Source organism: Vigna unguiculata, unplaced genomic scaffold (genome assembly GCF_004118075.2).
Source record: "Vigna unguiculata cultivar IT97K-499-35 unplaced genomic scaffold, ASM411807v1 contig_117, whole genome shotgun sequence".
NCBI classification, from domain to species: domain Eukaryota; kingdom Viridiplantae; phylum Streptophyta; class Magnoliopsida; order Fabales; family Fabaceae; genus Vigna; species Vigna unguiculata.
In genome coordinates, this window is record NW_021010823.1 from 23448 (window position 1) to 35945 (window position 12498).

The 12498-nt window shown below is 40.4% G+C and overlaps 2 protein-coding genes across 2 annotated transcripts; both read right to left on the reverse strand.

The window, feature by feature from the left end:
- Positions 1-8095: 8095 nt before the first annotated feature.
- LOC114171135 lies at positions 8096-8737 on the reverse strand. Its single transcript, XM_028056346.1, has one exon. The coding sequence runs from the start codon at positions 8735-8737 to the stop codon at positions 8096-8098; it is 642 nt and encodes a 213-aa protein (XP_027912147.1).
- Positions 8738-10791: 2054 nt separating this feature from the next.
- Positions 10792-11473, reverse strand: LOC114171136. The gene is made up of 2 exons (XM_028056349.1): positions 11279-11473; positions 10792-11172 (listed from the first exon to the last, which is right to left on the reverse strand). The coding sequence occupies exons 1-2, from the start codon at positions 11471-11473 to the stop codon at positions 10792-10794; spliced, it is 576 nt and encodes a 191-aa protein (XP_027912150.1).
- Between the last annotated feature and the right edge of the window lie 1025 nt (positions 11474-12498).

The following is a 12498-nucleotide window of genomic DNA, read 5'->3' on the forward strand; positions in this document are numbered from 1 at the left end:
TTTTAAACACCTAGCATGCATCCTCATGTCATTTTGCATAAATACATTCATATTTTGATATTGCCTGCATATGCATAATGGGTCTCATGCATCACATGGATTTGGTTTTTACATTTGTTAGTTCATGCTAATAAAATAAAGAAATTGTGATACCTTAAAGGACTTGTTGATAAAAGATCATGGAGAATTTGGGAGAAACTCATGAAGCAACGAAGATAGATATTCAATAATTGAAGGAGCAAATACATGAGATTTTGGAAGCCATAGAGGCACTAGAGAACTCTGGAGAGACTTCCACTCAACAACATCAACAAAGGGTTCAGGAAACCCAAGTTTCTCCTCCATACGGTCTTCCTCCGAATTACACTCCACCCATTGGATTTGACTCAAGGAAAAAAGCTGCAAGCTACATGGTTGCAACTCATGATACGAAGGAGAACGAACCTGGGACATCCACCTTCACAGGCACCCAAGGAATTGGTCAACTAGATGTAGTACATGTGTCAATGGAAAAGCAACCCGAGGTGAAACCTTCACCCCATGTCACTACACCTCTAAATGTTGAAGATTCCACAAACAAATTGGAAATGTTAGAGGAAAGGCTGAGAGCTATAGAGGGTGTACGAAAGTTTGAGTTTGGCAATGCTGCAGAGTTGTGTTTAGTTCCAGATGTGGTGGTACCTCCGAAGTTCAAATTGCCAGAGTTTGAAAAGTATCAAGGGAACACTTGTCCAAAGAATCATATAACCATGTACTACAGAAAAATGACTGCCTACGTTCATGATGAGAAACTATTGATTCACTTCTTTCAGGAAAGCTTAACTGGCATGGCTCTTAATTGGTACATGCATTTGGAACCAACCCAAATTCGTTCTTGGAAAGATCTGGTGGCTGCATTCGTGAAGCAATATGAATATAATGATGATAATGTGCTTGATAGATTTCAACTGCAGAACATGGAGAAAAATGAGTCAGAGACATTCAAAGAGTATGCTTTAAGATGGAGAGAGATTGCTGCTCAAGTAGAGCCACCTTTGCATGACAAAGAGTTGGTGGCTATATTTATAAATACTTTGCAGTCACCCTTTTATAAACATATGATGAGTAGTGTTTCCTTGAACTTGGCAGACTTGATTATAATGGGAGAAAGGATTGAGCTCGGCATAAAGAACGGAAAAATTGCACTTGACCCAAATTTTGTAGCAAATTTGAATGAGTATGATTCTAGGTATGAGATAAGCAAAGAGCGAAGAGCTAATCTACATCCCATTGTCTATCCTCAAATGTCTCAGTCCGAGAAATTCAATCAGAACATTGGGCGGAAAAATTACAATCGAGGCAAGAAAGCTATCAATTTCACTCATATCCCTATGACCTACACAGAGCTATTACCAAATCTCCGAAGCGATAATCTCATAAATATTTGTCCCACTAGACCTGTACGACCTCTATACCCAAAGAATTATGATTTAAACACAAGATGTGATTACCATGGAGGACCACTGGGTCATTCAACAGAAGCATGCATGGTTTTGAAGCACAAGGTACAATCCTTGATTGATTCAGGATTGTTGACATTTGAAGAAAGATAACTTAATGTTGAAGAAAATCCTCTACCAGGACATGAAAACACCTCAGCATGAAGAACACCATGGCTTTGTAAACATTGAAAATATTATGCTTTTCATATTGTGTTAGACTGTTGAATTACCTTTCATATTGTTATGAATATTTTGATCAGTTGCATCATGTTATCCTTCATGAATTTCAAAGCATATGAGATATTAAAGATTTCCTCCAGAACAAGTCTTAAAAGGTTGTCGCAAAAAAATGATAAATAACGAAAAGCACAAAAAAAGGGCAAAAGAAGTATGTTATGAGTCACTTATTTTTCTTGCAAATCATTGAATTCAAGTTTTTCAAATACAAAAAAAAAAAAGCAAAAAAAAAGAAGAGAAAAGAATAATAAAAATGAGGGTAGTCATATCTTTTGAGGTCAAAATGCTTAATGAAGAATAACAACTTGACCTTTTCTTTTGAAAACACTTGTACATGCATGGCTTAAAAGCTTTAACCCTTCACCCTGCCAAAATAAAAGGGTTTGCCCTAAACACCGTTGGTTATACTCGTATAATAAACATGATTTTTTTACACTGGGGCAGATTTTCCAATGTTTATCTTTGCTAGCACTAGTTGGATGATCCCTAAATCTATCGAAACAATTTTCAAAAGAAAGAAAAAAGTTTGCTAGATTGAAAACCCAAGAGGGCAATCTAGGAGAAAAAAAAAACAAAAGAAAGAAAGGAAAAGAAAAGTGACTCTTGTTAAGGTCATCGAGCTTTTATCTTAAAGTTAATCTTTTGAAAATAAGCAATCAAAATTTGAAATGATGTGTGGCCATTTTTCTTCATCCGAAAAAGTAAAATATCCTTTGTTACCCTGTTGAGCAAAAAAGTTTTCTTTTAAATTGTTCCCAAACAAAGGTTATCATCATACTAGAAGTCAGCTAGAAGTCAACTTGAAATGCACAAAAAAAGCACTCAATGATCAAATGAAGAAAATTCATTGAAAGTAAACCAAAAAAAAAACAATCACAAAGTGAATGCAAGTGAAAAGAAATTGAAATAAAATATGAAAAAAGCAAAGTGTTCAAAATTCTTGAGAAATAGCTTATGCAATACCTAGATGGTAGCTTTTGTTTAAAAAAAATTACACACAAAAAAATCTTTGGGCCTTTATATCCTTTCTTTCAAAGCCTTTTAGCCCATAGCCACATTACAAGCCAAGTAAAAGTCCACACAAATCGAATATTGATTGTTCTAATTTTATAAGCTTAATTTTGCGATAAAAGCCACATGGCTAACAATGCGGTTGCTAAAAAATGAATGAGTGAAAAAGAAAAATTGTGTCTCCGGAGGAAGGAACTCTCTACTAACTGGCAAAGCAAGTGAAAGAAAATCAAACCAACTGGGGCAATTCTCTTAGCCAATGTTTTTCATATCCATTACCTTTTCTGAACAAACCCATATCCTAAAACTGGGGCAACTTTGTGGGTCTCACATGATATTTTTTTCCACCTTGACATTCATGGATCAATTTCCCTATACCTTTTTCCCAAACACCATAACTGGGGCAGCTTTTGGGTCTTTTTGTGTTTTTCACACTGACATTCACAAATTACATCTCCTTTTAGGAGTGTGTGAGGAACGACATGCCCACATGGCTATCCCAGTCTCCTCCAAACACTTTCCAAAAATTTCTAGCCTTTCACTCACTTATGATTTCAAGCACGCGTGCACTAATGTTGTGAAAGAGAAAGTTAAGTATATTCATTTTAAACATTAGACCTCAAGGTGTGTGACATTCCTCACTTTCAAGAAAAATTGAAAATAACAATGAGTTTGATGATTGCAAATAGAACAATTGACTCGAATGTGCAAAAAAAAAAAGAAGAGAGAGGTCAAAAGGACAAAGCATTACAAGGTTTTCATCATGCATTCATGCATATCAAGGTTCTGATCCTTACGATTGTGTTTTAATAATGTGCATTCTACAGTGCATAACATTTGTATGTCATATCATCATAACATGTGTCAACATATCTCATAACCTGAGTCAGCATAATTATGCAACATATCTCTTCAATAAAATGTTTTTTTTTAGAAATAAGAAATTAATATTATAAAAGTTACTTTTGACATTTTTCAAATTAATGGTCCTCTTCATTCATATGAATGACCTATACGCCCCCAAGCCCAGTTTTTTTTGGCCCTCAAGCCTAGTTTAGTCTGGCCCAAGCCCAGTTTGTCTGGCCCAAGCCCAGTTTAGTCTGGCCCAAGCCCAGTTTAGTCTGGCCCAAGCCCAGTTTTATCTGGCCCAAGCCCAGTTTTGTCTGGCCCTCAAGCCTAGTTTAGTCTGGCCCAAGCCCAATTTGTTTGGCCCAAGCTTAGTTTATCTGGTCTAAGCCCAGTTTAGTCTAGCCCAAGCCCAGTTTGTCTGACCTAAGCCCAGTTTTATCTGGCCCAAGTCTAGTTTAGTCTGGCTCAAGCCCAGTTTAGTCTGGCCCAAGCCCAGTTTAGTTTGGCCCAAGCCCAGTTTGTCTGGCCCAAGCCTAGTTTAGTCTGGCCTAAGCCCAGTTTGTCTGGCCCAAGCCCAGTTTTATCTGGCCCAAGCCTAGTTTAGTCTGGCCCTCAAGCCTAATTCGTTTGGCGCAAGCCCAATTTCATACTAGCCCCTTAGTCTGGTTTCATATTGTCCAAAAACTCAGTTTCTGTAGCTTAAAATTAATAAGATTATAAAAAGACAAAAATATAAAAATGAAAATATATAGGATTTCTATGGAAGCTTTGCATCATAAATTCATACATTCAAGCATATTAAGATTTGCCCCCTTCAGCTCTGAAAAAAAAATGAAAAAAAAAATGAAAAGACAAAGGTCTTAGGTGATTCATGCATAACATGCATTCATTTAGGCATGCATTTCATAAAAAGGAAAGAAACAAGCAAATTTGTTTTTCATATTATACATGCAATTAAAATATCATACATTCATTATGTTTATATCAAGACCCTCTTCGATGGAATGGTCATTGATTTTCATATGTTTCATATCGAGGCCCTCTGCAAATGCAATGGTCATCGATCTTTCATATCAAGACCCTCTTCGATGGAATGGTCATTGATTTTCATATGTTTTCATATCGAGGCCCTTTGCAAATGCAATGGTCATCGATCTTTTCATATCAAGACCCTCTTCGATGGAATGGTCATTGATTTTCATATGTTTTCATATCGAGGCCCTCTAAAAAGGTATTGGTCATCGATCTTTCATATAAAGACCCTCTTCGATGGAATGGTCATTGATTTTCATATGTTTTCATATCGAGGCCCTCTACAAAGGCACTAGTCATCGATCTTTCATATCAAGGCCCTCTACAAATGCAATGGTCATCGATCTTTCATATCAAGACCTTCTGCAAAAGCAATGGTCATTGATTTTCATATGTTTTCATATCGAGGCCCTCTACAAAGGTACTGGTCATCGATCTTTCATATCAAGGCCCTCTGCAAAAGCAATTGTCATTGATTTTCATATGTTTTCATATCGAGGCCCTCTACAAAGGTATTGGTCATCGATCTTTCATATCGAGGCACTCTGCAAATGCAATGGTCATCGATCTTTCATATCAAGACCCTCTACTAAAGCAATGGTCATTGATTTTCATATGTTTTCATATCGAGGCCCTCTACAAAGGTATTGGTCATCGATCTTTCATATCGAGGCCCTCTGCAAATGCAATGGTCATCGATCTTTCATATCAAGACCCTCTACAAAAGCAATGGTCGTCGATCTTCATATCAAGACCCTCTGCAAAAGCAATGGTCATTGATTTTCATATGTTTTCATATCGAGGCCCTCTACAAAGTAGCTGGTCATCGATCTTTCCTATCAAGGCCCTCTGCAAATGCACTAGTCATCGATCTTTCATGTCAAGACCCTCTTCGATGGAATAGTCATTATTTTTCTTAAATGTTTGCATTGATGTGATTTCTTTTTAGAGCCCGGATGAAATTAGTGTTTCTGTCTTTTCTTATATCTTACTTTGATGATGAAATGACTAATTTTTCGTATCATCTAGTAAGATCTAAGAAAAGAGGGGCAGTTGTCAACACCCAATTTTGTCCGGGCAAATAACTTTATTTTAAAATAAAAAAAATAAAATAAAAAAATAAAATAAAATAAAATAATAAGGTAAATAATATATATATATATATATATATATATATATATATTCAAAAATAAGTGTTACATAAAAAAATAAAAGAATCGTTAAAAAAATAATAATAAAAATTAATTAATAAAAGTTTTTAATTTATGTTTTTTTAAGCGTTAAAATAACCCTTTTGTTTTTTTTTATATAATTAAAAATATTTTTCGTTTTTAATTAATTAATAAAATCAGGAATTAAAAATTAAAAAAATTAAAAAGTTAATAATTATTTATTATTAATTAATATTCATTTTTATTAATTAAATTCAAAAAATTAAAAATTAAAAAACACAAAAAATAGTTTTTGAAAACAACGGTTACTCATGGTCTCAACTTTCTCCAACCACTGCGTTCACTTCCTCCAACTGCTGCTCAGAGTTCGTGTGGTCTCAACTCCCCAACTGCTCTTTACACCAAACCGCTAGACATTTTTTTTCTTAAAAGAGTTTTTTGGACAGATTCATTGATTACGGTAACACATCCATGCAAGCACCGTCATCTTCTTCTCTAACATTTTAAGCCATCATCAACCATCCTCTACACCCATTTTTCACGCACTTTCATCCAAACCATTCTTTAAAAACAAATCAAAACAAAGAATCAATAAGTCACTGTGAAGAAAGGGGGAAGGGTTGAAAAGACTTCGAGAAACAGAGAGCGAAGATGACGATGTAATTGGCGGCGATCTCTTTGACGGAATGGCAGCCGCGACGAGCTTGGTGGCTCGAAGAAGACGCGAGCAGAGGAAACGGTGCAGCAGTGTTTCACACGGCAATAAGCGGTACAGTGGCGAGCAGTGTCGGTGCCGACGTTTACAAACCTCCGAGAGTGGTTGTCGTCACCGTTGGCGGCTTTGCCGCAAGCATGGTTGCGTTTTGAACGTGATTGGTGGACGCACATGATGTTGTGGTGGCATAGATGGCTGTCGGTGTCGTCGTGGGTGGTGGCGCCGTGAGCAATGTCGCCGGCGGCTTGGGAGTGAGTAGTAGTAATGGTGTTTGCGTGGTGGCCTTGTGTGGGAGGTAGAAGATGAAGTTGGGGAAGAAGAGCTTAAGTGATGTGCGTTCTGGATTTGATTTAGGTTTAAGGTTTTGGCAGATTCTTTTAATTCTTCGTGCACCGCCATGACTTAATTCTCACACTTATGAAAATTTGTTTCATAATTGGACCATTTGTTTTGGTTTTATTTACTTCATGCACTCCCAAATATAATAACCCCACACCCCGTACATTTAGTTTTATTTTATCTTATGTACCCGCGTGTTCACTAAGCACACACCCCACTCTTTTAATTTCTTTTTTTAGGCTAGAATGAGTTTACTTTATGCACCATGCATTTTCTCTATGTGCACCCCATTCCTATGTATGTAGTTTTTCTCATTGCACCCACATATTTACTTATGCACTTTTATTTTCTATTTCCAATTTTACCTATTTCTAATTAAATATCACATTTCAATCACATCGTTTTCAAAAATAATAAAAATATATTCAATTGAAATAAAAATTAAAATAGTTTTCAAAATGATTAATAAAAGTTAATAATTATTTTCTTCTTTATTTATTTATTTAATTTAGTGTCTAATCGACCCGTTCGCGTCGCCACGACACTTCCTTTCAAAATAAAAAATTATAAAATTGTTTTGTTGTCTAATCGACCGTTCGCGTCGCACGACACTCTTTTTCAAAATATAAAAATTATAAAATAGTTTTTGTGTCTAATCGACTGCTCGCGTCGCACGACACTCCTTTCAAAATATAAAAATTATTAAATTGTTTTGGTGTCTAATCGACGCTCGCGTCGCACGACACTTATTTTCAAAAATGTCAAAAGACAACTTTAAAAATTAAATATTGTAATCAAGTTTTATCAAGAACTACGTGATCCTTGATTCTCCATTGTGAATGGAGATACGTAGGAGCAGGGCAAATCCTTGTCAGGTTCCCATTCCAAAAATTTAAAGGCTTTTCAAATAGTTTTATAAAGAACTACGTAGCCCTGATTTCTCATTTTCAATGACAATACGTAGGACCAAGGTTTTAACCCTTGTCGGGTCCTTTTCTCTCCAAATATAATTTTGTTCAATATTTTTTATTTTTGGGAAAATAAATATATAAATAAAACACATCTCTTTTGCAAATTTAATTAAAGGTACCGCCTTTGGGCGGGCGCTGTAGGGTGCTAATACCTTCCCTACGCGTAACCGACTCCCGGACCCTAAATTTGGTTTTCGCAGACTTTATTTTATTTTTATAGTTTTCCATAGTTTTCTACAATAAACTATGGTGGCAACGTGTAATCTCTTTTTCCAAATTAATTTATTTTTAGTTCGTTGTCCCACCGCGATTTAGGTTGCGACACCAGGCAAAAAGATGTGGGTGTGATTTCCTCATATCCTCCTCCAACTCCCAAGTCGAGTCACCCGTTCTCTGATCCCAGATAACTGTAACCAGGCGGACTTCTTTTCCTCGGCGCTCCTCAACTTTGCTATCCTCTAGAGCGACGGGTGGTACTTCCACTATGAGGTCTTCCTTGATCTGTATATCCTCGGCTTCCAACACATGCGCTGAGTCAAACACGTACTTCCTCAACTGTGAGACATGAAACACTGGATGAAGGTTCGGCAATTGCGGGGGTAAGGCTATCTCGTAAGCCACCGGCCCAATCCTCCTCGTGATTTGATAAGGGCCAAGGAACTTGGGCAAAACCTTCCTTGAGCAGAGAGCCCTTCCCACGCCCGTGGTATGGGTCACCCTCAGGAATACATGATCACCAACTGCGAACTCCAGAGGTCTCCTCCTACGGTCTGCATAGGCCTTCTGCCTACACTGAGAAGCCTGCATCCTGTTCCTCACCGTTCTCAATTTCTCAGTGGTCTGCTCTAACAATTCTTGTCCAAGCAACACCGCTTCCCCATAGAGAGGAGTCCTACACCTCCTGCCATAAAGAGCCTCGTATGACGCCATGTCGATGCTCGCATGAAACTGTTGTTGTAGGTGAACTCTATCAAAGGTAATACCTCATCCCAAGCACCCAGATGATCCAATATGCAATTCCTCAACAAATCCTCTAATGACTGAATCGTCCTCTCAGACTGGCCATCGGTTTGAGGGTGATAAGCTGAGCTCATAGTCAACTTGGTCCCCAAAGCCTGTTGTAAGGTTTGCCAGAACCGGGATGTAACCGTGGGTCTTTGTCAGAAACTATGCTTGAAGGTACTCCATGCAACCTCACGATCTCCTTAATGTACAACTGGGCTAACTTGGCCATAGACATCCTTAAGTTCATCGCCAAAAAGTGGGCACTCTTGGTCAACCGGTCCACTATCACCCAGATGGTGTCATGTCCTCTAAAAGTCCGTGGCAAATGTGTTACAAAATCCATTGAGATGTTGTCCCATTTCCACACTGGTATTTCTAAGGGTTGTAGGTTCCCACCGGGCCTCTGGTGCTCCACCTTCGCCTTCTGACAAGTTAAACATGCTGATACAAACTGAGCCACATCCCTCTTCATCCCTTGCCACTAGAAAGTCTCCTTAAGATCTCGGTACATCTTAGTCATGCCAGGATGCAAACTAAGACGACTCTTATGTCCTTCCTCAAGAATTAACTTTTTTACCTTGGGTACACAGATCCTATCCTGGAACCTCAAGATATCATCATTACCCAAAGTGAAATCTCTAGTCTCACCTGACCCAAGCTGTTCTCTGACTCTGTTCAGGATGGCATCTAATAACTGTCTCTCTCCTCACTAAGCTCGAGAAGTCACTAGATATAGTAGGGTACTACACCTAATGGACTCGGACCCCAACTCCACCTATAGCCTCATGTCCCTAAAATTCTCCAGCAATTCTACCTCTTTTATAATGAGATGTGTCGTATGTACAGTCTTCCTACTCAGAGCATCTGCCACCACATTGCCTTCCCCAGATGATATAGGAGCTCGAAGTCATAATCTTCAAGAACTCCATCCACCTTTTCTACCTCATGTTCAGCTCCTTCTGGTCGAACAAGTACTTTAAAGTTTTGTGGTCGCTGAACAATGAACTGAGCACCATAAAGATATGCTCCAAATCTTCAAGCCAAAGACTATCGCCGCCAACTCCAAGTCATGAGTGGGGTAGTTCCTCTCATGCACCTTGTGTTGTCTCGAGGCATATGCCACAACCTCTTCTCCTGTATCAAAACGCAACCAAGTTCGAGGTTGGAGGCGTCACAGTAGACCTCGAACGGCTTCCCGACATCCGGGATCACTAGTTTCGGAGCGCTAGTCAATCTTCTCTTCAACTCCTGGAAACTTTCCTCGCACTTATCTGTCAAAGTGAAGGGTTGGTCCTTCCGAGTAAGCAATGTCAGGGGTGCCACAATTTTGGAGAATCCCTCTATGAATCTCCTATAGTTGCCCGTTAACCCCACAAAGCTCCTGATCTCTGTGGCGATTTAGGACTTTACCACTTTACCACTGCCTCAACCTTCGCTGGGTCCACTGCAATCCCCTTGGCGGATATCACATACCCCCAAACTGAACCTCATCCATCCAGAATTCGCACTTGGACAACTTGGCATACAACTATTTCTCTCTCAAAACACCAAGCACCAACCTCAGGTGTTCTGCATGCTCCTCTTGAGTCTTAGAATAGATAAGGATGTCGTCTATGAAGACTACGACAAACTTATCTAAGAAGGGTCTGAAAATTCGGTTCATGGTAGTCCATGAACATTGCTGGAGCATTGGTCACACCAAAAGGCATAACCACATACTCATAGTGTCTATACCGGGGATCGGAAGGTCATCTTCTGCACATCATCAGCCTTTACCAAAATCTGATGGTATCCCAATCGCAGTCTATCTTCGAGAATACTGACGACCCATGCAGCTGATCCATCAAGTCATCAATTCTCGGGAGCGGTACTTATTCTTGATCGTCATCTTGTTCAGTTGCCTGTAGTCCACACACAGGCGTGAACTCCCATTCTTCTTCTTTACCAGCACACTAGTGCTCCCCACGGTGAAGTGCTGGTCAGATAAACTGCTTCGCCATCAGTTCCTCTATCTGTTTCTTAAGTTCCACTAACTCTGCCGGAGACATGCGGTATGGAGCCATCGATACCGGACATGTCCCCGGTAGTAGGTCAATAGAGAACTCCACCTCCCTATTGGGAGGTAACCAAGGTACTTCATCCGGAAACACGTCCTCAAACTCATGCACCACAGGTATATTGATGGTCCCTCTCTCTCCTCTAATTTCATACGAGTGAAGATTATGAAGCATTGCGCGCCACTCTGAATCTCCCTCACTATCCCCTGAGGAGACACCAACTCGAGCTCCTCTGAATCGGGAAACAACAACCTCTTCTCCCGGCAGTCTATAAGGATACAGTGGCAGAGAGTCAATCCATCCCTAGGATCAATTCCAACTCTTAGAGAGGCAGACATATCAGATTCACCCTATATCTGCATCCTTCCACCTCCACAGGACACCTAGCACACAAGGACGACGTCCTGACCAAACCTGATGTCGGAGTAGATACCACAAGTTCACACTGCAGCTCACACACCGGCAGACCCAACTTTTTCACACAAGCATCTGACACAAAGGAGTATGTCGCTCTAGAATCATATAACACGCAACATCTCATCCCAGAAATCACACAATAACCCATAACGAGGTTACCTGAACCTGCCGCCTCTACTCCGATCATGGCGTAGACTTTGCTCGTCGCCTAAGGTCTGTTGCCTCTATCTCTTCGCTGGTGCTGGTGAGCAGTCTGGATTGGAAGGCGTGCCGCTGCCCTAGCAAGAGTGGGACAATCCTTCCCAAAGTGGCCCTTCTTGCAATAGTTGTTGCATCTGCGGTAACCCTCCATGCGTGGGCAAAGCGCTCCTCAGGTGTGGGTCCCCACATATGTAACACTACACTCGACCCTGTTGGGGAGGAAGAGCCCTAGACCATTAAGGCTGATGGGGAGGTCTGTCATATTGTCTCCTCCGCTCATCGTGTCTGGGCTTGGACCCAGATGGTCCATCAATCCTCTGAGGCTGCTGGGGCCGCTGACCCTCTACCTCATTCTTCATCTTCTCCATCACCTTGGCCTTCTCCACCAGAGCGGCAAAATCCTTAATGGATAAGGGTGCTACCATCAAGCGAATATCTCCCCTGAGGCCGTTCTCAATTTCCAGCATCTCCACTTCTCATCGAGCGGCAAGGTATAAAAGCGGCTGAGGTGCTTGAACTTCTCAGCATAGTCGGTCACCGTCTTCCCTCCCTAGGTCAATTGGAGGAATTCCACATCCTTGGCATATCGAATGCTGTTTGGGAAATATTCTGAGAGGAATTTCCCCCTAAAAGCCTCCTACGTCACCAGCTCGCCTCTCTCCTCCATGATGGATTTGGTACTGGTCCACCAGTGCTCAGCCTCCCCGGTAAGCATGTATACTCTAAAAGCTAACCTGTTCTTCGCTGGGCATGTTTTTGCATCTAAGATCCTCTCCAGATCCTTCAGCCACTGGTTTGGTGCGTCAGGGCTCATCTTCCCATTGAACTTCACGGGATGGTGTTTTAGGAAGTCTTTCAGACTCCACTCCCTGACTGGTGGTCGTGGCTTCGGGCCAAACACAGGGGCAATCGCCCTATTCTCTTCCAGCTGGCGGAGGGCCTCCATCTGCTACATCACTGCCTGTTGTTCCCAAAGCGACACCGCTTGTCGCTGCATCGCTGCCTCATGTT